General features: G+C 37.0%; 2 protein-coding genes and 1 long non-coding RNA gene across 7 annotated transcripts in view; 1 reads left to right on the top strand and 2 right to left on the bottom strand.

Annotated features, from left to right (window-relative positions):
* The window catches only part of cpt1ab (carnitine palmitoyltransferase 1Ab (liver)), a 51,930-nt gene extending 44,401 nt beyond the window's left edge, over window positions 1-7,529 (top strand). For all 3 annotated transcript variants that reach the window (XM_021473872.3, XM_021473873.3, XM_073943154.1), the window contains 2 exons: window positions 2,538-2,630; window positions 6,558-7,529. In XM_021473872.3, coding sequence (XP_021329547.2) covers window positions 2,538-2,630; window positions 6,558-6,647 — 183 coding nt within the window. In that variant the 3' untranslated portion in view covers window positions 6,648-7,529. The remainder of the gene's footprint in view (window positions 1-2,537; window positions 2,631-6,557) is intronic.
* A 1,248-nt stretch (window positions 7,530-8,777) lies between these two features.
* LOC141380966 (uncharacterized) lies at window positions 8,778-11,457 on the bottom strand. The gene is made up of 2 exons (XR_012400412.1): window positions 11,401-11,457; window positions 8,778-10,444 (listed from the first exon to the last, which is right to left on the bottom strand). It is a non-coding gene; the product is annotated as an uncharacterized lncRNA (long non-coding RNA).
* A 9,068-nt stretch (window positions 11,458-20,525) lies between these two features.
* Window positions 20,526-24,601, bottom strand: part of si:ch211-236l14.4 — an 88,608-nt gene continuing 84,532 nt past the window's right edge. For all 3 annotated transcript variants that reach the window (XR_012400411.1, XM_021473876.3, XM_073943155.1), the window contains one exon: window positions 20,526-22,410. Coding sequence is in view for 2 of the 3 variants with exons in the window: in XM_021473876.3 (XP_021329551.2) it covers window positions 22,234-22,410 (177 nt within the window). In the remaining variant the exon portion in view is untranslated. The remainder of the gene's footprint in view (window positions 22,411-24,601) is intronic.

Here is a 24,601-nt window from a genome sequence, read left to right on the forward strand (position 1 = left end):
TTTTTTTTTTTGAAAGGAAACAGACGCATTGCAAGTTTTTATTGTTTTATAATATTGGTGTAAATGTTTTTTTTTTTTTATTTAAATACAAATTTATATAATATTTTATGTAATATTATAATATAGATATATTATTTAAAAAAAAAATTAAACCAAAAAAAATTTAAGTTTTGCATTTACATTTATTAATTAATCTAACACTTCTGTCAAATATTGGTTACAATTGAAGGTTACAACATACCTTTCTTAACAATAATGATAATAATAAATATTATTTAAATTTTCTAAAATCTGTCTTGAGTTTTAAGTATAATGATGATGCTTATATAATGATGACATTAATATCATGATTATTATGGGGCGAAGCAATGGCGCAGTAGGAAGTGCTGTCGCCTCACAGCAAGGGTTGCGGGTTTAAGCCTCGGACAGTTGGCATTTCTGTGTGGAGTTTGCTTGTTCTCCCCGCTGCCAGCCCAAAGACAGGCAGTACGGGTGAATTGGGTAGGCAAAAAAATTGGCCGCAGTGTATGAGTGTGAAGAGTGGGTATGGATGTTTCCTAGAGATGGGTTGCAGCTGGAAGGGCACACGCTGTGTTCATTCATTCATTTTCTAGTCGGCTTAGTCCCTTTATTAATCCGAGATTAATAAAGGGGTTAATTTACTAATCCGGGGTTAATTTACTTATCCAGCATGTTTTCAGAGTTTAAGCTCAGTTCAGTTTAGCTCAATTCAGTGTGGTTTAATAATCACTACTGAGAGTCCAAACACTGAAGAGCAATCCATCGATGCGCAGCTCTACAGATCCCGAACCATGCAAGCTAGTAGGGACAGCATCGAGGAAAAAAAACTTCACCAATTGGTGAAAGTGAAGAATTAAAAAATCTCAAAAGAAACCAGGCTCAGTTGGGCATGACCATTTCTCCTCTGGCCAAGCGTGCAGAGTTGCAGTCAAGGCGCCGGAGGCTGAAAAGCTGGACCTCAGCGAAGACTCGTCTGTCCCAGGAGCGTCACAGGAATCAGTCTCATGCTCTCCACTCCTCCATTACCACCACAGCAGCTGCTCAGGATACGTCCTGGTCCAAGATATGGAAACCTCATTGCTGGTTTTGGATCAAATCAGTGGCACTGCATAGTCTGAAGACCTCGGGAAGAGTATCCCCAGGTGGAAATAAAGAATAAAGAAAATAATTAGCATAGCTGATGTTCATAGTGTATATAAACAGGATGCAGAAACCTGCATGGAGCACATTCATGTATCATACCGCTAAGTGATGCCCTGATTGTATGCTTTACTAAAAAGATAGGTCTTTAATCTAGTTTTGACCTGTGAGAGTGTGTCTGAGCCTCGGACATTATCAGGAAGGGTATTCCAGAGTTTAGGAGCCATAAATGAGAAGGCACGACCTCCCTTACTTGACTTTGCTATCCTATGTAATACCAGAAGCCCTGAGTTTTGAGATCGAAAGAGCGAGATGGATTGTAGCGAGAAAGAAGGTTGGGTAGATAAACAGGAGATAAATTATTTAAAGCTTTATAGGTAAGAAGCTACATTTTAAATTCAATACGAAAACATGTGCTGATAAGTTGGCGGTTCATTCCGCTGTGGCGACCCTGGATTATTAAAGGGATTAAGAAAATGAATGAATGATTATTATGATAATTTCTAATTTATTTCATATTCTTATGACCTCTTGGAGTGTTTGGGGTGTGGGGTTTATCGTTTCTATTTCCTTTTGCAATACTTTTGATGTAATACTTTTAAAATTTTTGCAAAAATTCAGTCAAAAAAATAAGTATCGGGTTCAGTATCTATATTGCCAATAATGTATTTGTTTATTTACATTTAATTTAAAAAATAGAGTAAAATGGTGGTAAAATAGCATTATAATTGTTTTGTATTTTAATATGCTTTAAACGTAAGTCATTTGTGTGTTGTTATTTTAATGGTAGTGTACTTCTAAATAAACTATACACTCATTGGCCATTTTATTTGGCACACCTTACTAGTACTTGGCATATTCTTCTGCTGCTGTTGTCTGTTCACCTTACGGTTGGACTTGCTGTGCATTTAGAGATGCTCTTCTGCATATCTCGGTTGTAACGAGTGGCTATTTGAGTTACTTAACCAGTCTGGCCATTCTCTGGCATTTGCGCCCAAAGAATTGCCACTCATTGGATATTTTCTCTTTTTTAGACCATTCCCTGTAAACTCTAGAGATGGTTGTGTGTGAAAATCCCAGTAGATCAGCAGTTTCTGAAATACTCAGACCAGCCCGTATGGCACCGACAAACATGCCAATTTCAAAGTCACTTAAATCACCTTTCTGACCCCTTCTGATGATTGGTTTGAACTGCAGCAGATCATCTTGACCATGTCTACATGCCTAAATGCATTAAGTGGCTGCTATGTGATTGACTAATTAAAGCAGTTGATTGAGCAGTTTGACAGGTGTACTTAATAAAGTGGCCGGTGAGTATTTGTATGCATACACCAAATAATAACTAATTCTTTGTTGTTGTTGTTTTTTCTGTTTAGGTTGCTGATGATGGTTATGGTGTATCATATATTATTCTTGGAGAAGACCTTATCAATTTCCACATATCCAGCAAACACTCAAGCCATGAGACTGTGAGTCAATTATAACTCATATTTTTATATGTTATAATTAAATATTATTTTATATAATAATATCATATAAAATAGGATACTTATACAGTGGGTATGGAAAGTATTCAGATCGTCTTAAATTTCTCACTCTTTTTTATATATCAGCCATTTGCTAAAATCATTTGTTCGTTTTTGTTCTTCATTAATGTAGACACAGCATCTTATATTGATAGAAAAAAACTGAATTGTTGACATTTTTGAAAAATTGAAAGCTGAAATATCGCATGGTCCTAAGTATTCAGATTCATTATTTAGTAGAAGCACAGCTATGAGTCTTCTTGGGAAAGATGCAACACATTTTTCACACCTAGATTTAAGGATCCTCTGCCATTACTCCTTGCAGATCCTCTCCAGTTCTGTCAGGTTGGATGGTAAACGTTGGTGGACAGCCATTTTTAGATCTCTCCAGAGATGCTTAATTGGGTATAAGTCAGGGCTCTGGCTGGGCCACTCAAGAACAGTCATGGAGTTGCTGTGAATTTATTTTAGCTGTGTGCCAAGGTCATTGTCTTGTTGGAAGGTAAAACTTCGGCCCAGTTTGAGGTCCTGAGCACTCTGGAGAAGGTTTTCATCCAGGATATACCTGTATTTTGCTGCTTTCATCTGTCTCTCGATTGCAGCCAGTTGTCCTGTCCCTGTAGCTGAAAAACACATACCGTTTAACAAGGCCAAAAAGTTCTATCTTGGTCTCATCAGACCTGAGAGTCTTCAAGTGTTTTTTGTTTTTAGCAAACTCCACTTTCATGTGTCTTGCACTGAAGAGAGGCTTTCTTCGAGCCACTCTGTTACAAAGCCCTGACTGGTGAAGGGCTGCAGTGATGGTTGACTTTCTACAATCTTCTCCCATCTCTGTAGCTCAGTTTGGCCAGTTTTGGCAGTTTCAAATCACATGTATGAAAGCATTTAGGCTTTCCTGTAAAACATAATGATGACGAAAGACGTTGTGGTTGATTATTCAGGATGTGGTGGGTTTCATAGTTTATTAAAGGTGTTTTTTGTCACTTGTTTAGCCTGTATTAATGCATTCGGTGTAAGCTGCACAGTTTAACATGGAAAGATCGGGATCTTAACACCCACGCAACATAAATTATAAATGATGGTGATTTGCATATGTTTATTAATCCTTTGAATTGCTGCATTCAAATCTGTGTTTGAAAAACGCAAAAAGCAAGAAAGATTTGATTTTTCGTCTTTTAGACTGCATTTACACGGCAGATCTTGATGGTCAATTCTGATTTAGTGACTGTATCCGATTTTTTTATGATGACCTGCTTACATCACCTTTTAAAAGTGACTCGTGTTAGATCATCTGCATTTACACAGCACACAGCAAAGGTGCAATGACCTGGAAAAAAGAGCGGGCACTGACTAACAGCTGATAATTAAATAGTGCTCTTTTTTTCTATTCCTGTATGTAATCTGTTCGCAGCTTTTGACAAGCTGTTTTACTACAGTTTATGACAGAAAGGTTCTCATTTGTCAATTTTCTTTTGATATTTAGGCTTTTTTAAACCTTTAGGTATCTTAATGTAATGTCCATAGCGTGATTTATGCACGTGATGTAGCTATGCACTAGTTTTATACTAGTTTATATTGGTTATGTGACAGACATTGCGCTCTCTTGCTCTCGTTAACATGCTTAAATACTCTGTGCTATATGACAATATAAATGCTGTTTAAATCCTCGTGTATGAGATTTAAGGTTTGGGACTCTGAAATGACGCGCAACTCGCATTGACGGGTGAGAATCCGAGACCTGCTTACATTGCAGACACGAGAACACAGATCCGATTTATTTTGGATAAATTTCCACAAATAAACAAGGCCTGAATCTGATTTGAGTAAATCGGAATCCATGTGATTTGTTCCAGCTTTCACGTACATGGGCCATTTCCGATCTGTGCCAAATGGGAGAAAAAAATCAGAATTGAGTCACTTAGTGCAGTGTAAATGTCATTTAGTTTTAGTCTTTTAGTTAGTTAAGAAGTTACAGTCAAATAACACAGCAGCACTTGTACAACAGTTTATAGTTTAGATAAAACCACTGATGTTTATGGTAAAGATTAAATTCACCGCCATCTGCACATATGAAAATTGTAGGCAGCAAGTACATTATTTAACCAATAGGTGGCGAAAACCAGGTATCAAAAATATGACACTGAATAATTCTCTAAAAATTACACATCTAGTAAAGAAAGGTGAAGTTTTATCAGTGCATAATTGAATCATTTATTGAAAATGAGCAGGCCTGTCATGATATCTATTTTGTTGTTCGATATATTGCACCAAAATTTATTGCAATAAAAAATATTTTTGTCATTTTAAGACTCATTATATAATGCCAGAATAACAATATAATAGTATCGTATTGCATTTACACTCATTCAAAGAACACATAATAATTTATTCTTAAGAATATAACATTTTTACTATAGTCATTTTATCTATTTGGTAATTAAGCATTGGAAGCGCTTGTGAAACGATTTTCCTAATTAAATAACAAATAGATAATAACAAAACCTTCAAGGGACTAAGCCAAAAAGAAGTTGAATGAATGAATTAACAAAATCTGCGAGGTAAATACTGTAGTGTTTTTAACCATACTGACACTGACACCTCCAATAAAGATAGAGATGTTTCACAATCAGCTAAAATGTTGCTAGAATTGCTTTTATGTATGGGTGATATGCAGTTGAAGTCAGAATTGTTTGCCCCCGTGGATTATTAGCCTCCCTGTTTATTTTTCCCTCAATTTCTGTTTAACGGAGAGAATATTTTTTCAACACATTTCTAAACATAATAGTGTTAATAACTCATTTCTAATAACTTATTAGTTTTATCTTGACTGTGATGACAGTAAATAATAGTTAATAATTTGACTAGATATTTTTCAAGACACTTCTATACAGCTTAAAGTGACATTTAAAGGCTTAACTAAGTTAATTAGAATAACTAGGCAGGTTAGAGTAATTAGGCAAGTTATTGTTAAACACGGTTTGTTCTGTAGACCATCAAAAAACATATAGCTTAAAAGGGGCTAATAATTTTGACCTTAAAATGGCTGTTAAAAAATTAAAAACAAATAAGACTTTCTTCAGAAGAAAAAAATATCAGACGTACTGTGAAAGTTTCCTTCCTCTGTTAAACATAATTTGGGAAATATTTAAAAAGGAAAAAAACAAAACAAAGAGGGGCTAATAATTTTGACTTCAACTGTATATTGCATAACCAAAAATGATTAAGGTCATGGCCACATGTTGTGTGATGAGTCGATATATTGGTTATTTTGACAAGCCTAAGAGACTAAACATAAATATTAATTATACAAATTATAATGTTATATTTCTACATTTAGCATAAACAGCAACAGTAGGAGTAACAGTGAATTTTTCTATTTATTATTCAGCTGATAATTTTTTACATTTTATTTGTAATAAAATGACAGATTCTTAGTTCTGTTTGTTAAAACCAAAAGTGTCTGCAACATTTTTTTTGTAATAAATGGAAAGCTAATTACGTTTGTCTCCTCCCCTTTTTTTCTGATCAGAAATATGGTCCGATCCATGACTAAAAAACCATAACGCGATCCAAACCGTGAGATTTGTAATCTGTTGCACCACTACTCAAGACCCTGTGCTATTTCAGTTTTTTTCGTTTTTAATAAATCTGCTAAAATGTCAAAAATTCTGTGTTTTTCTGCCAATGTGGGGTGCTGCCTGTACATTAATGAGGGAAAAAAAACTTGATATGATTTTAGAAAATGGCTGCAAAAAACAACGAGTGAAAAATTTAAGGGGTACCCACTGTATATGTAGCACATATTATTTTCACTTTTGTGTTGTTTACATGTCTGATTTTCTTCTTTCGTGTCTGCATTTTACTTTTTAGGATTCTCATCGCTTTGGAAGTAACATTAAACAGGCGATGCTTGATATCTTGGATCTTTTCCAGCTTGACATCAAACCTAACAAAAAGTGATCCAACTCGTTTTCTCATTTCTGAAAAGGGAAATTGTTTTTAAATCTTTTAAACATACTGATTTTTCTGAGGAATGTACAGAGTAAGTGATTGTTCTCATTGAAGTTGTAATAATAATAAAAATGGAGTTGTATTTTAAATAGTACAGAGCATGGTAACTGGGCATTTCATTTAAACCAATTGTTGTAGAGGATAGAAATCAATTTATGGTTGATATTTATATCACAGACTGCCTAATTGGTTTGTTTTCGTGTTCTGGGATGTATTTTTGCCTTAATCTCAGAAATGTACATGAATGTTTCTCAGAAGTTGCCTCTCTGTGCTGCTGTACATTCATATGTTGTTCACTTGTGTGCAAACATTGTACTGGTTCATTTTTTTCTTTCACATTATATTCTCATACTCAGGTTTTCAGCTAATTTATTCACTGTATTGTGACTTGAATTGTTTCTGAAGTAGCACTGTTGCAGGTTACAAGGATTCTGTATAGGTTAATACTTCAAACATATAGGGCAGCGATGCATATTTTTCTTTTTACTTGTGTTTCTTTGTACTTGCACATGGTTAAAGAATTGCAGCAGTCTCAACATTAATATTATATAAGGTTATTTGTGTTCCTATATAAGGTTGAGTTCAGTAGCTTTTTTTCTCAATCTTTATTTGACGGCACTCAACAAAAATAAAACACATAGGGAAATCATTCACAGGTAATAAGAGATAAAAATGTGTATATGTTGTTTCTCACTGACAGGAAAGTGTGCTATTTATTTATCAGTTCATTATCATTTTATTTGAAAGTGTGCTCATGAATTTACAGAACAATAATTATTGTTGATTGTAAATGAACAGTGGAATTAAATAAATAAATGCAAATCAATACAATTTAAAAGGGAAAGTGTCACTTAATCTGTCGTGCAATGTGGTGTATCATATATTTGTATCATATTTTACAGAAAAGACGTTCTGTTTTCTGCAAAAGGTGTGGTAAGGGAACTGTGGCATAGTTACTGTACTTTACATTTGACTTTATTTTCACTCAATAAAAAAGTTGACTCTTTGGACTAAAATGTGAAATTTAATTGGTTTTGTAATGTAAAAACTGAAAGCATATTTCCTTTTTATAGCTGCTCTTCATGGTGTGCGTTTACAAAGTATAGGCCTATATTAAGCATTATTCAATTATTATTAAAGGTAAGGTTCACTCAAATTAAACGTATACTTACAATTTACTCAAGGTCAAGTGGTTTTGAATCTTTTAGATTGAAACATTTCGATGAAAGCTGAAAAACTGTAACCATTGACTTCCATACAGTAGTAACCTGTTTGTTTTGTCCTATGAAAGTCAATACAGGTTACTTCAAACCATCTTAGATCTTGATTTCAACAGAAAGAAACTTCAAACAATGTTTGAAACAAAGCTAAGGAAATTATGAAATATTTTTATTTTTGAGTGAACTACGTTAAACACTTCAACTTAAAAAAAACATCTGCTTGATTTTGATACCACCACAAGATGGCGACATTGAACATTGTTTGAAACAAAGTGTAGTTAACCCTGGTGAAAAATAAAAAATAAAAAAACTTAAAAAAATAATAATAACTGCTTAAACAGGTCTAAGCTGTTTGGCTGGTTTTAGCTGGTCGACCAGCTTAGTTTTAGAGGGGTTTGGGCCATTTTACGGCTGGTTTCCAGTCATTTCCAACCTGATCTTTGCTGGTCAGGCTGGGAGATGGCCAGCTTAAACCAGCTATGTCCATCTTAAACCAGGCTGGTCAAGCTGGGTTTAGCTGGTTTTATCTGCTCATTTACCAGCCTAACTAGCTAAGACCAGGCTGGAAATGGTTGAAACCAGCCAAACAGCTTAGGATAAATTTGTGATAAATTTGCACAGGCCAGGTATGTATGAACATTTATCATAATTTCTTTATAGCACATACATTTATTAAGGTTACTTTGCCTGGATGATTTGAGGCCTGAAAAAGTGCGAGCTTCAAAAGGTCAGAAATGTTCCACTATACATATAGGCCTAAGGATGTAGACAACTTTCGAAGGAAAACATCACCTCATTCTGTAGTAATAACGAATTAACTCCAGTTTAGGTGTTTATACATTAACGATACTTTAGAGTAAATATTATACAACTTTAATTCAAAATCAGCTACACCAAATAACATTTATTGCTGCTGAGTAAGGATAAAAAGATTTGTAGTCTAGTCATCAAATAGATTAAACAATCTCACACGTGACGTGATCATTCCTTTCTATTTGATGAATTTTATGCAATGAAGCAACATTTTTATACATGAAAATGTGTAATACTAAAGCATGAAACTCAGGAGATCCCAATGTCCCTCAAGGATTCCATCATGCCACATCATAAAATGAAGTTATCAACAAAATTCTCAAAGAGAAAAAGACATTCAAAATCATGTCAAAATGGTCTATGGTACATAAAAATCCCCTTAGCTCAGCATACCATGTTAATGTACCATGTTGGTCAAATCACAATTTTAGAGTTAGTTTCTGCAATGTAATTGTAAGTGGCTAATAAGAAATTTGCATTAAATGCACAGTATATTATTTGGCTTCTAGAGTGCACATATTCATAACATGACTTAAATGTGGAACCATTTTGAGTTGTTATCTTCATTACATCCTATGTTCATGGATGAGCTGTTGTATTCAAAGCTTATCATCATAGTATGAAGCAAAGTAAGGGCTCATTCACACTGAATGCATATTTGGCTCTTAAAGATAGAGACAGTAGATTTCATGTGTAGTCACTCCATTTGGGGAACACCCCCCTGGAGGGCAAAACGTTACTATCCCCCGCCAAGAGTTGAGTAATTTACTTTTTTTTGCCAAAAAAGTAGGATAATTGTTGTGCAATTACATGACCCATAACAATACATACCCAATAACACATGTCATTGTGTTTGTATGCTTGTTATACAGCTTCTATTTAACATTGCAAAAGCGCAGCCTTGGGCTGGAGGGGGTCCGGTTTGGGGACCACAGGATTTCATCTCTGTTATTCGCAGAGGATGTTGTTCTATTGGCTTCATCGAACATGGACCTTCAGCATGCATTGAGGCAGTTTGCTGCCGAGTGTGACGTGTCTAGGATGAGAATCAGTGCCTCCAAGTCCGAGGCCATGCTGGTCCACCAGAAAAAGGTGGTTTGCCATCTCCAGGTTAGAGGAAAGTCCTTACCCCGGGTGGAGGAGTTTTAATTTGGGGATTTGTTCACGAGTGAGAAAAGGATGGAACATGAGATTGAGATCGGTGCAGCGGCAGCAGTAATGCGGTTGATGTACCGGTCCGTTGTGTTGAAGAAGGAGCTGAGCCGAAAGGCAAAGCTCTCGATTTACCGGTCAATCTACGTTTCTACTCTCACCTATGGTCTCAAGTTTTGGGTCATGACCGAAAGGACAAGATTTCGGATACAATCGGTCGAAATGAGTTTCCTTCGCAGGATGGCAGGGCGTACTCTTATAGATAGGGTGAGGAGGTCTGACACCTGGGAGGAGCTCGGAGTAGAGCCGCTGCTCCTCCACATCAAGAGAAGTCAGCTGAGGTGGTTCGGGCATCTGTTTTGGATGCCTCCTGGACGCGTACCTAGGTCGCTGTTCCAGGCATGTTCCACCAGGAGAAGGCCTCGGGGAAGACCCAGGACACGCTGGAGGGACTATGTCTCTCTGCTGGCCTGGGAACGACTCGGGATCCCCCCGGAGGAGCTGGAGGAAGTGTCTTCGGAGAGAGAATTCTGGGGTTCTCTCCTAAGACTGCTGCCTGACCTGGCCCCGGAAAAGCAGCAAAAAATGAATGAATGAATAAATGAATGGAAATGGAAAGTCAACGTATAAATAGCAGAAGTGATCGAATAGACTTTCCGTATCAACAAATATTAAATATCTATAGATATCTTAATCTTAAGATATCTTATATCTTAATCCTACCTGTATCACATGTAATTTGAACTCAGTAATTGGCATTTGTAATGAACTATAGGATTTTTTCGACTCATGTTTAGTTATAGCAGTCTACCAGCAGACAACAAATATCACGACATTAAAGTTCTTCCATAAACCCGTTTTCTGAATCCCAGAATTTAAAATATCCTTTATAGCACAGCTCGATGCTATTTGCTTGGTTTAGACGTCTGCGCGTTCACAGTCACGTGCATGAGACAAGCACGTTCCCGAGTGAAAATTTTACTGAAGAGCGCGACCTGGTCAAATTTTCGACGAGTCACAGATTTCATCACAACGCCGGACATCACTAACTTAACGTTATATGGGTTATTCAGTTGAACGGATCGTTAGAGAAAGGGAAAAAAGCTGTAATTCGCCGTTTAAAACGAAGTGCGACCAAAGTGTAACATTAAAGGACGCGCATTTTCAAAATGCAGCTGCCTCAGGGGCAGTCAAGGGCGGGAAACCCCGCAGTGATAGTCACAAACTAATTTTTGAAACACATAACGTTAAATATTTCGTCGCGAGAGGATTAAAACTGTATTAATCTGAAATCATAGCCATTTAACTTATCTTTTCGATATGTTTAGGGTCCACGTGCGAAATAAGCCAATGGCCTTACAACATGCTCAAATGAATTAACGTTAGCTTTGACGCCGTGCGACACTTCTCACAAACATTTAAAAATATTTAAACTATTTGCTAAATGTAATTATAACGTTAGAGTATTTATTATCGTTGTATCAAACATTTCTTTAGAAAAAACGGCTAAAACTTACCACTGAACTCGGAGCCTCCAAGCCAACCTCCGTGGGATCTCCAACTGAAAAGACAGCCGCGGAGCTGAGCATCGTGGGAAATAGTGATGTCCGATTCGCGAACGAATCATTCAATTTACCTGGATTGTCCTAGTGAATCAGTTCACCAAGTCCAACTGAATCGTTTGAAACTGTTCACAGTCTCCATTAATCACTAATCACAAATTACTTCAAAATCCTTGCTTTTTAACCGTGCCAGGCACTTTCTCTGATTAAAAAATAAATAAGTTAAATTATTTACTCGAACAGCGTATGAACGTGCTTCACTTCATCGGCTTAAAAAAATCCTAAAGAAACAGGTTCTCGTTCAGTGTACTGTTGGTTCTAAAACAGCCGCAACGGTTCTCGAACCTCGTTCTCGAGTTAAGAACCGGTTGCAGCTGTTTTGGATCACAAGTACACTGAACCGAGAGCTACGTGAACGAAATGCGGTTTCTTTCGGACCCGTCCGATTTGAGAACCTAAGAGCTAAAACTGTGCGCATGCGTGAAGTGCTGTGACTCCTGAAGCGGCCGAACACATTCAAGCTCATGACCGTTGTCTGAACCAAACTAATTCTTTGGACTATTTTGTGCTAATGCTATCATCATCTTATGAAACATTGATTTATTAAAATAAGATTATTTAATAACAATTTAATATTAATAGAATATGCATGTGCATATAGTTCACTGCTTCTGATGAGAATAAATTTATTATATCATATAATTGATTATATCATCAAGACTCGTAAAACATACTGGTTTGATCACTGTTTTTCCTAAAGAACCGGTTCAAGTAAAAAAAAAACGGACTTCCCATCACTAATGAGAAATACACTGCATATTGGGTTAAAAGTTTAACACTGGAAAAAAAACTCTTAAATATACGCGTTTTCACACTCGTGGATTAAAATGTACTCCAGTTTTAACACTGAACAACACCAAAAAAAATCACACTGTATATTTAACACTGGAATTTTTGCTGTGTACTAGCAAATATAAAAGCAGACACTATGATGACACACTGGATTTTTCCAAAGGTTAATGTTAGATGTAAGAATTGGAGCTCTGACAGGGACATGACAGTTTTAAAGGACTGAAAGATTGTTGTGGGTGCAGTATATAGATCGCAAGTGCACACAAGTTACAGTTTGGGATTATATCTTGATTCTGTTTTGTTGATATGTAATTCAAATATACATGGATTAAAACAGATAGATATATTACAGGTTTGTGCTGCTTTTTTTATGGAGATCTTAGTGTAGCTCAGCACAGGTCACGTTACTGAAAATGATCAATCGGCTCCTGATTAGACAATATATACATTTTTAAATCTCATTGACTAATAACGAAGCCCTGAATAGCTTAGCCATCCAGTATTTGAGTGAGCTTCTGCTGTATTACACACCCTCATGCACACTATGTTCGATTAATTCTAGGCAATTGAGTATTCCTCTAATATTAAAATCGACTGTAGGCAGTAGATCCTTTTCATGTCTGGCACCTAAACTCTGTAAAACTCTTCCTAGCACATTTTGGGAGGCAGACTGTCAGTTTAGATCTAGATTAAACACAAATCTTTTTGCACTAGCATCCACATAAAACATAATTTGAACAGATTGTTAGGCTGAATTATTCAGGACAACCAGAGCAGGGAACACTACCCAAAGAGACAAAAAAAATCAAATGTCATCTACATTTATGCTAGTCTGTCTTATCTCAAAGTTCTCATACTCTTGGATCCAACCCGTATCCTGATCAGAAGGTTGTTGTGGTCTTCGATGAGTTAAGAGTGCAATACTAATTCCTTCTTATGAATCTACATTAATTCCTTTGGCTAATCTGTACACCTGTCCAATGGCCTACTTGGACCTGCACCTTCTCCTTCACAGGTGCTCATTGATCTCAAACCCTACAGAGTCCAGACTGTAGCTTTGCCCTTTATGTTTGGCAAGGCAGCAAGCTGGTAACCTTGTTTTGGTTTCTTGCCATTGTCACCTCTGGCATGCTTTGTTGAGATAGGCAGTGCTGTGCTTTAGTGGAGCTGCTCTTCAGTGGATCCGTCTCCAGCAGTGACATTTAACAAAATTAAACTGAACTTCAACAGTGACATTTGTATCAAACTGAACTCAATCTGTTTTTTATTGATCTAGAACTACTCTGACATTCTACTAATACTCTCCTGCCTGCCTGATATGCTGGAACGTTCTACAATCTAAAATACTGCTCTGGCTTTTTATTCTCATCTAGGTTAAACTGCCATGACACAATCTACATGGTAAAAAGTGCTGTAGAAATATAGATGAATAATGCCAACTGTACATGCTAGTTTCCGATTTTCTCCAGGACACCAGTAGACCTAGAAGTGCATCCTTGGCTGTAAGACAAGAATAATTCTGTTGGTTCTCATATATAGGCAAACTCTTAAAGGGGTGGTCCACTACGATATCATATTTTAAACTTTAGTTGATGTGTAATGTAGCTGTGTGAACATAAACAGCATCTCTGAATGTAAAACGCTCAAAGTTCAATGCAAAGGGAGATCTTAGTTTTTACAGAGTTAGCTTAGCAAAGCCTACAATTAATGAATTTTAGGGAGTACAAAAATTTACATCCGGGCCTTGTGAGATCACAAATGTTCTTTTAGCATGCACACACACTGCGCAGCTAAGGGTCGTGGCCATAGGCGCTGTAACATTACAGCAGAGATAAAATTATGTCCAAACGCTGCTACTTTCACAGAGCTTATTTTGTTTCTGTATTTGGGCTTCCAAAGGACACGACAAAAAGACAGAAGTGCTTACAATTCAGTATTAATTATGCGCCAGAGAATTATAAAACACATAGGAAGTATAATTTGACAAAACAGCTCCAGAAACTCTCCCAGTTCAGTGCTGGATTCGGTTAAAATTTCCTCAGAGATGGAGCAACTACAAGCAGACACTGTGAACTCTGAGCCATGACCTGTAAGTTTTTTTATTTGTTAAAACTGCTAATGACATGTACAGTGTCTAGCCTTAATGGTATGTTGTAGCAAAGATGTAAACAACGGGAAATGCTGTTCGCCACTGCTAATGATTTAGCTATAAATTCATATTTATCAGTCAAACCGCTGTAAACACACACACACACATACACTTCACCGGCATGTGCAGCCTCTCTCTCAATGTGTGTGCGCGACTTTTCTCTATAGGCAGCTTTTCCATGAGTTTTACATCTCAGATAAACAGGCATATTCCGGATATGTGTGAAAGACGTTGTGTAACGTGTTGAGTTAAAAAAAAATACAGGAGAGCTCTCCTAACTCTTGTGTAGCAGCAAAAAACAAATCAAGGCTCACACAGGTTGCATCCCATATTTTGTGCTTTATTCTTCTTTCACCAGCGTCACCACAGAAAATAACTTAATCCGAGCATCAGAGAAAAAGAAAAATAAACATCGCCCCCGTGCACATGCGCTTCTTGTGTAACAGATAGTTCACAGTATACACACGCACACACACAAACACACACACACACACACACACATAAACACACACACAATGGCACACACACACTCTCTTAAAGGAGCCGCACCCCATTTTCATAGGAATGTCAAAATTAATTGTTTTTTTGGTGCACCGCGATGCAGACGCAGACAATTCGTTATTGGTTCAGTAATTATCATAACCAGTTATTATGGACTGACATCATTTATCTCCCACGCGCTCTGTTGCGAGAGAGGTGAGCGCCAGTATTTACAACACTCAGGAGCCAACTCAGGGCCGGCCCGTTGCATAGGCAGTGTAGGCAAACACTGTACATCCAGGGGGGCGCTAGAAATGAGCGCGGCGGTTAAGTTGGTTTTGTTTTCAATATTCCTGACACTTTCAGTTATAGCAGCAATAATGCAAAAACCTCTTACCCAAAAAAGATCTAAAGTGTGTTTCCTACAAAAAGTTAAAGCTGGTTATGTTTCACAGCTGTCTTTATCTTTTTTTTTTTGCTCGACATTATGACCACTGCTCCCTTTAAACCCTCGCAATATGCATTTTAGCCGGGAGAGCTTGCGTGGAGCGGCGCTCTCAGTAAGGGATCGTCGGAAAAGTGCTTCTATTTTTCGTTGTTTTTTTTGCTCCACTCATCGCGAGCTCTCCTTGTTAAACGCATATTGCGAGGGCTTATGTGTGTGTATGTGTGTGAATGAAAGACAGTGTGGTGCTGTGTGTCTGTGTGTTTATACAGACAGCTTGTTATAGCCTCCCCCCAAAATATAACACTATGTATCGTCATCGTCAATGCACTGTGATGCACCGAGATATCGAATTGAACCAAATCGATGGCATGATAATCGTAACCGAACCGAACCGTGAGACCAGAAAAGGTTCACACCACTACATTTTTACTTGTTACAGACACTTGTCAGATGTTATTTTAGAGAGCGGGCATAATGTTGACTGACTGTTTACACAAGACGCGCATGCTTGTACGGGCGTGACGTGTAGCCGATCCATGAATCGCAGCTCATTATGACACAAGACCAATCAGAGTCACTTGAGGCCTTTCAGAGAAACTAGGAAATATATCAGTCGTTTTCATGTTAGCTGAGTAGCTGTGTATAATCAAAGAAAGATTTATGAAAAAAGAACATGATTCCCTTCAAGTAAATTATAAGCACACATTGCTTTGCATCTTATTAACACAACCAAGCCTTAAAATTACATTCTGAACCACCCCTTTAAAACCATTGCAAGGTGACAAATATCTCAGAAGGGCAAAACAGGAAGCGCACAGTTTTTTTTACAGTAGTATTCCCAGTGAAGATATAGATTCACTAGCCAATTTTCACTGTAGATTATATTACAGGGGCTGCATCCATCGCAGCCAAGACCCCCATCAACACTTTCGACTAAATAGTGGTTCCACAGTTATATAATTACAATTCAGAGAAGGTCCATTCAGTAGTTCATTTTTTTTTAAATAAATAAGGTTGCATGTGGCTTAGTGGGTAGCACGCTCGCCTCACAGCAAGAAAGTCGCTGGTTCGAGCTCTGGCTGGGTCAGTTGTCGTTTCTGTGTGGAGTTTGCATGTTCTCACCGTGTTGACGAGGGTTTCCTCTGGGTTATGCCACAAACAAAATATAGTATTTAATAAAACTATTAATATAATAATAAAGTAATATAAATAACATTACATAACCTTTTTGTGTTTCAGTGTTTGGCTGTGCGGCTCCAGAAAAGCCTGTAATGGAATAGGGATAATGTAAGGTGAGGTAGGGGCCCCTGAATGGGTTTTCCATATGATTCCATTTGCATGCTCTCTGGTACTATAAATAATTCTTATTGGGTTTAAGTGGAATTAGTGCAGGTTTTTTATCGTCAGCAGAGCCACTAAGGGCATTGACGCTCACTTAAATATCTCTTTGCACACATGTAATAAAACTATTTAGGCTTCCAATTTATTGACGGGCTCATAGATGGTGGCTGCTTCTACAATGACAAATGCGGGAATTCTAACACCCTGTCAAACAGCTCCCATCTCTCAATTGGGGTATTTATATTTCCATGGACTACACATTAATGCTAATATTATGTATATGGTCATTTTGTACGTACTTTTCACCTTAATTTCAAAATAAAAAAGTGAATTATTCTGTAATTAAGCCTGTATTGGCTCGAAAGATATACCTTAAAAACATTATTCACCCAAAAATGAAAAATTCTGTCCTCCTTTACTCACCCTTTACTCTTCCTTTGAAAAAGGGCAGCATGGTGGCTTAGTGGTTTGCACTGTCGCCTCACATCAAGAAGGTTGCTGGGTCAGTTTGGTCAGACATGCAGTTTTGGTCAATTGAATAAACTAAAATTGGCTGTAGTGTATGTGTGTGAATGTAAGAGTGTATGGGTGGTTCCCAGCACTGGGTTGCAGCTGGTAGGTCATCTGCTGTATAAAACATGCTGGATAAGTTGGAGGTTCATTCTGGCGTGGTGACCCTTAATGAATAAAGAGACTAAGCTGAAGGAAAATGAATGAAGGAACACAAAAGAAGACATTTAGAAAAATTGCCGAAATTGCCTACTACTCAAGTAGGTACTAAATTTGATTTTTAAGTTTACTAGATGCAGTGCTTAATCTGAGCTGGATCTTGTCGGGGCTATTTGTGTTTTGTGTTTTAGTATTTATTTTAATCTGGCATTAATTTGTGCTAAATACCTACGCGCACGTGTGTGTGTGTGTCTGTGAGAAAGAGAGAATGAGTGCAAGCGAAGGCTGTGTGGATTGTGTGTGTGCGCGCATGACGGTCACCATGCGCAAGTTTAAGCAATAGTCTCGTTTAATTTTGGCCCTCAACTATATTTTCGGCCAATCAGCTTTCTTATGTTTATAATCACTCTCATTGGTTGGTAACTGTTTCGCGCACAGTGAGCAAATAAATAATGGCATAGTAGCCTACCTACATAATATTTGTATTTTCAAAATGGTAAAGAGGCAGTCACGCATATTTGCATCGTTAAAAAGCACAAGTAAATCTAAAAATGGGCCTAATTAAACAAGATCTCCAGAAGATGAAACTGTGAATGGATCAGAATAGCAATAGACAGAAGCAAAGCGATTTCAAGTCAGCCAGAAATCATGACAGAACTGGTAACTGTGGGCTCTTTTTGAAGATTAGACGTGTGAGTCATTTTATTATTATTTTTTTACTTGGCACATGATAGTGAAGTGACCTAAATAGTGATTGTTTATACGATTTATGTTTGTGGCTACATGTTTTTATTTTCCATGACTGACCTATAATGTTATACGGCACAAAATAATTAAAGAGCATTCAGAAATGTGATGGTTTTTTTTTTCGTGATGCTCTGTCACCGTTTAATGACATCATGTTCTGGGAAAACTGAAATTGTGTGGTGGACGTTGGTCAAGGTAACGTATATTTCTTGTGTTTTTTTTTTTTTTCCGGGAATTATTCATTTACAAATTAAGCACTGACTAGACAACGTTAAAAAAGTATATTCTATATAGTATTAATGTGATAATAGACTTCAGATGTTTTTTTTTTTTGTTTTGTTTTTTTTGTCATTTTGTCATCACATGACCTACAGTACCTGCATTGTCACTTCACTCTCATTCATGAATTCTCCTGAGTGGCATCATGAGATATCGACAATCAAATGCACACTTCAAAATCTCGCCAGAAGTAATCGATCATCCTAACACAATTTTACAGCAAGTCATAACTTTTTGATTTAGTGGTTAATTCATATGAATTCGAACAATCTCATTCGTATTCGAATTTAATACAATCTGCTTTTTTAACAATGATGGTTGGGTTTAGGAGTGGGGTTGGGTGCCATGCCTCCTTTTTAAAATCTTAGGCTGTGTTCCAATTCGCAAACTTACACTATGCCCTAAAAGTATGAACTTTTTTTGAAGGAAAGATATACTTTTGAGTGTGTAACAGAAGAATATGCAAGCTTTGTTACATACTACTTCCTCTTTAACAGATTGCTGCGTTGCTTAGTTATGAGCCCTGTCAATCATCCACACATCATCCACATTTCTGTCATATTTAATTTCCTACTTTATTATAGAAGCAGCAGCAGCAGCAGTTTAGTCTTACATGTGGAGAAATCACCTCAGGTTTTTGTATAATTATGCATTCAGACGTTAATTTCCAAACAAGACAAAATATTGTCTTTATATAACTACAGTATAGCAGGAAACATGATTTCAATATTTTCCATTTGACTAGATATTAATTAACAGTCATACAAACATCTTAACAAGAGCCTCTCTACCTGAGGACTGGTCTCGCGCATCCATCATGTTTGTAATTTATTTACATTTTTCATCAGCGGTTAGAGTATGGACGCTTCTTAACTTTGCATTTTTACCAGAAATAGTAAACCATCAGGAGCACTTTGGCATACTCTTTTCTACATATAATAATTTGGGACATACTAATTCTAATTTTATATACTATTTAGGATGGATATTATGCAAATTAGGATGCAGCATTACATTTTCGTATGACTAAACTTGCACAAATTTGTACGAATTAGCCATTAAACTGACAAAACGAAAAATAGTTACGTTTCCTCATGAGATCAGGCTGGTCATTGAGGTACTTCTCACCTTCTCTATTCTTTTTTGAATACTATGAATTTGGACATACTACTAGGCTCACGTATTGTTTTTCACACACTACATTGTAGGGAGCTATGCGATTTTGGACACCGTCCTTGACTTTCTTAGTGTTTGTTTTTTTCCAACTGTTAAATATAGGTCATAACATATCCTTTTTTTGTGTTCAACAGAAAAAAAAGACCTAAACGTTTGGATCATTTGAGGGCAAGAAAATTTTAAGTATATATTTGGGGTGAAACATCGCTTCAATGTTTATAACTTATTATCTGGAAAAAAAAATTGCTGGCATTTTAAAACACTGAATCATTCAATCAATTTAAAATTGATTTATTATTATTTTCTTTTTAGAAAAAGAAAAACTTTTAGAAATAAAAAAAAGAATTCCACCTGCAATAAGTACACTAATGGCCGTTTCCACTGAGTGGTACAGTACTGTACGGTACTGATCGGTACTGGTCACCTTTATCAGGCTTCCATTTTTGCTGCTAAAATGCTACCAATAGTACTTTTTTGGTGGGCATAGTATTTGACAGAAAGTTTCAGTCAAAGTCATTCTCGCTCGAGAAAATATCAAAGTTTTGCTGTACGGGTTGTTAACATATCATATGAGTAGCACATCTCACAAAACAGATGCTTTATACACATAAATATTAAATAAATAAATAAATGCAACAAATATGAACACACATGCTGGGAACTACGCATTCATTTGTTGGCCCAACCCAAAACGATTAGGTTAACTTAATTTTTACAAATTTTACAAGTAGAATAAACTTAAAACAAATTAACTGAATTGTTCAAGATCATTTTAAACAAGCAGTTTAAACAAGCAGCAACAATCTTTTATTTTTATTTTTTTGTGGCTTTTTTTTGAGTGTATGCACGGATTACCATAGGATTCCAGTTACTTTATTAGGACTGAATTTCTTTGATAAACATGAAAATGTTTGCCTCATTACAGCATGAAAACACTGCTACAGTAACAAAATGTAAACTTTATTGCAGATTGACATCTCTATTTTTGTGAATAAATGAAGACAGAAGATTGAACGGCACAGTCATGACATATGCACATTGCTGATTGGTTTGCGGCACCTGATTTCTAAAAGAAATAAATATATTAATGATTGTTCAGCAGGGACATTTTCAGCATATCATTTTCATAACGCAGCATTTAATAATAATAAAAAAAAAATTCAAGCAAAATAGCCTTCCAAAACACAACTCTATATAAGATCATCACAATTAGTCTCTTCTGTAAATGCTCAAATGATAAGAGCATCGAGAGATTAAGACATCAACAGTGCGCTGGGGCATAAGACATGTTCTTTCTTTTGGATTTGATATGTTTGACCTGAGAAACCTGCAGATACAGTAAACATTCGAAATCACAGTGAGGATTAAGAGGACATTCCCAGTAGGCCACACGTATCAGGTTATACTGATCAAGTTCTCGTTCTTTCTCTGCACTGTAGATTCACACGGCGGTGATTGTGATTTAGTGTTTGTAGTGTGTGTGTGTGAGGGGGGGAACTTGATTGAAAAAGGTGAAAGATTCAAAAAGCTCAGTAAAAGTAGCAGCACCTCAATCAAAATGTTATAAAAATGCATATACATTTGCCCAAACTCACATAAACCACAATTTTACCTGACAAATGCTGCCCTCAGGCCATTAAAAAAAGAAATTTTTACATACGCTATGCCAAATCATTTGTAATGGCACAATTCAACTTCATAGCAATTAGCAACTATAGTTAATGAAACCAGGTATTGAGCACAAAAAGTAGAAATGCCGCTAATATAATCAAAGTTTTATCAATGTTAAGGCAGACATCATCAATGCATGATTAAGTTAAGTCTGAACTGATATATACAAAATTCTAATTTTTCTAATACCTTAGATAATACCCTACAATATGAATTAATTAAGATACCAATACCATATTGGTTAATCTGGTCAGTTGTAAGAAGCTAAACAAATAATTATTAATAAAATCTTTGTAATATCAAAATACCTTAATGAGTAACAGTTTGTGTTGCGTTAAAACTAAGACTGTACAGCTATAAAATTGTGATTGACTTTGGCTCATACTACTTTAATCTTCAAAATGTTTTCTCTGTAGACAAACAATTGTGCTATTCACACTAAAACTCTTAAGTTTTAGTCTCCTCTATAAGTGCTAGTCTCACAGGTTATGTTAATCACATCAAAACACTATGAGAACTTGAGGTACAGTTAAACTAATATAAAACTATAGCAAATATTCAGCAAAGTTGAAGTAAACACCTTGCTTGGGTGAAATGAGTGATTTATTATTCATCTTCATCCATTTCGCGAACTATTTTTTTTTTTATTGTTTGGTCTCCATAAAATTTTCTTGACTGTTTTAAAGTGAAGGGTTTCATTATATGATGTAACTTTAAGATGCTTTAAGAAGTGATCAAAGGTAAACGGCATTCTGAGGAAAAGATAAAAAAAATCTCATGAACTAGCAAAACAAGAAGTGGAGAAAAACAAGAGTTTAAAAATCATGAGATTACATAAATCGTGTTGATTTTTAAAGTGCAAATGTAGTCTTTCTACCTAATCTCAAGATTCCTTGAGACACAGATAATGGTCTTTATGGAAAGTGCAATTTGAGATCAGCACAAGTGAAATTTTCAAAAATAATAGTGGTAAGCATCAGGGTCTCCATTGTACGAAAACTGGCACATCCCCAAGGCCGACCGAGTAATTTTCCAAAAACGTCCCTCCGTCAAACACTTGAGCATTGTTAGTATCCAGCCACTGAAAGTCACTCTCTGGCAGGTAAATGTCTCGGTGTAAAGATCCTTTTTCTGTAACCGGAGCAACAAGAACCTAGAAAAGAAAAAGAACAAAAGAGCAACTGAGTATCCATTAACAGAGATTACCTGAAAGCCTAGGGTACCTTGTATGTGCTCCTTAGTTGTACTGGCTGTCTTACTTGCCCTGTCAACACTAATGTATATGAAATGCATATTCTCTCTGTGTGGCCTTTTGTCCACGCTGAGATAGCTTTTTTAGGCATCAAAAATGTATATTTTTAAAAACTTTTCATAAAGTGTATACAGTTAAAAAAAACTCAATCTTGAAGTCGCAGTGTAGTCTGTGAAAATGTAGGATTTCAACTGTTCAAACTTAAGACTGGCTCACACTGTGGGATTTTTTTTAGAATCCTGAACAATTGTAGTATGTTAGACTGCACAAACGTGGCTCTCATATCACACTGTAAGATCTCAGCTGTCACAAAGTCAGACTGATCGACAATGAAGATGTGCCAAACACGAAAGAAAATGCCCTCAGAGTTTGATGCCATCCACGCATGACACTTTCATCATCCAGATTTCTAAAATGATTCCTCACAGCAAACGTAAACAATCTGTAGCGGCCATTTTGCACATGACATGTCTCAATAATAAAACCAGCAAGACAAAAACTGTTTTGACATTTCCCAGTCGTCATTTAAATTGTCGCATGGGTTGCATCATTAAATTCGTAGCTCCTATTGGTTCTTGGATTGACGCTCATCACAGCTGTTGTCACACTGCATGAAAGTGTCTGAAATCTTCTGACACTACCAGAACATCATCGAAGGAAAAATCTGATTGCAATGGACCCTTTTTAGTCTTGGAATAGAAAGTGTCCTTCCAAAATGACCGAAGTGCACCCGCTCCAACACCCCCCCCTCTCTCTCTCTCTCTTCAGCTCGCAACAACCAACACCCCCATTATTAATTACTGACGCAGTCCCGGGAGAGAACCCCCTATTTTTTAAGACGAGTTTGAGCTCAGGTAGATCTCGAGAACTTCCCTGCTTATTTATGGGTAATGACAATTAAGAATAGTTGATCAAGAGCTCATCAGTATTGCCAAATTTGTTTAGTCAATTCACCTATGTTGCATGTCTTTGTACTGTGGGAGGAAACTGGAGAGCCCGCAGAAAACACACGCGAGCACAGGGAGAACATGTAAACTTTACACAGAAGCGTTTTCTTGCCAAGTAAAGACTTGAACAAGTGACATTCTTGCTGTGAGGCAACAGTGCTAACCACCGGGCCACTGAGCCGCCCTGTCAAGGAAAAGGAGGGAGGAGTAGGGGTGGAGGGGGAATTCTTCAAGATAAAAATAATTAAGGTAAGAAACTGTTATTTATAGTGAGCTAGGAATCGTCCAATTGGTGAGTCATGCATTGTTAATGCAGGACCAGCTGTGGTCAATCATAAGCACGTGATCCTCTTGAAATCATTCATTCATTCATTCATTTTCTTGTGGGCTTAGTCCCTTTATTAATCTGGGGTTGCCACAGTGGAATGAACCGCCAATTTATCCAGCAAGTTTTTACACAGCGGATGCCCTTCCAGCCACAACCCATCTCTGGGAAACATCCACACACACACTCATACACTACGGACAATTTAGCCAACCCAATTCACCTTTACTGCATGTCTTTGGACTGTGGGGGAAACCAGGGGCACCCGGAGGAAACCCACGCGAAGGCAGGGAGAACATGCAAACTCCACACAGAAACACCAACTGAGCCGAGGTTCGAACCAGCGACCTTCTTGCTGTGAGGCGACAGCACTACCTACTGCACCACTGCCTCGCCCCTCTTTAATTCAGTTCATTAATAAATTTCACTTAAAAAAGGACATCACAAGTGACCAGTTCAGCTAAAATGGTGGACAATATTGTACAACAGTTGTTTTGAAAGCTCTTCTTTTGGACAGCATTGATAAAGATTCAAATAAGTTTGTACATGCTCCAAATTGCTTTTCTTTGGAGGACATGGAAGGTTTATTTAGAGCTGTTGTTTTGGAAAAGCCTGCACACCATATTGCTGTGTTTTCAAAAAGCTGGAAAGTAAAAAATGTCAGGCTGATGGGACGCAGCTCAAAGTGATGTCTTAGGGCCTACTCACACTATTTCCCGGGCCCATTTCCCGGATCGTTTGAAAAGTGTGAGTGGACTGAATCGGCTGAATCGGGCTCAGTTCACTTGGGCTTTGGAGCGGTACGCTTGTAGTGTGAGTG

Source organism: Danio rerio, chromosome 25 (genome assembly GCF_049306965.1).
Source record: "Danio rerio strain Tuebingen ecotype United States chromosome 25, GRCz12tu, whole genome shotgun sequence".
Classification (NCBI taxonomy): Eukaryota; Metazoa; Chordata; class Actinopteri; order Cypriniformes; family Danionidae; genus Danio; species Danio rerio.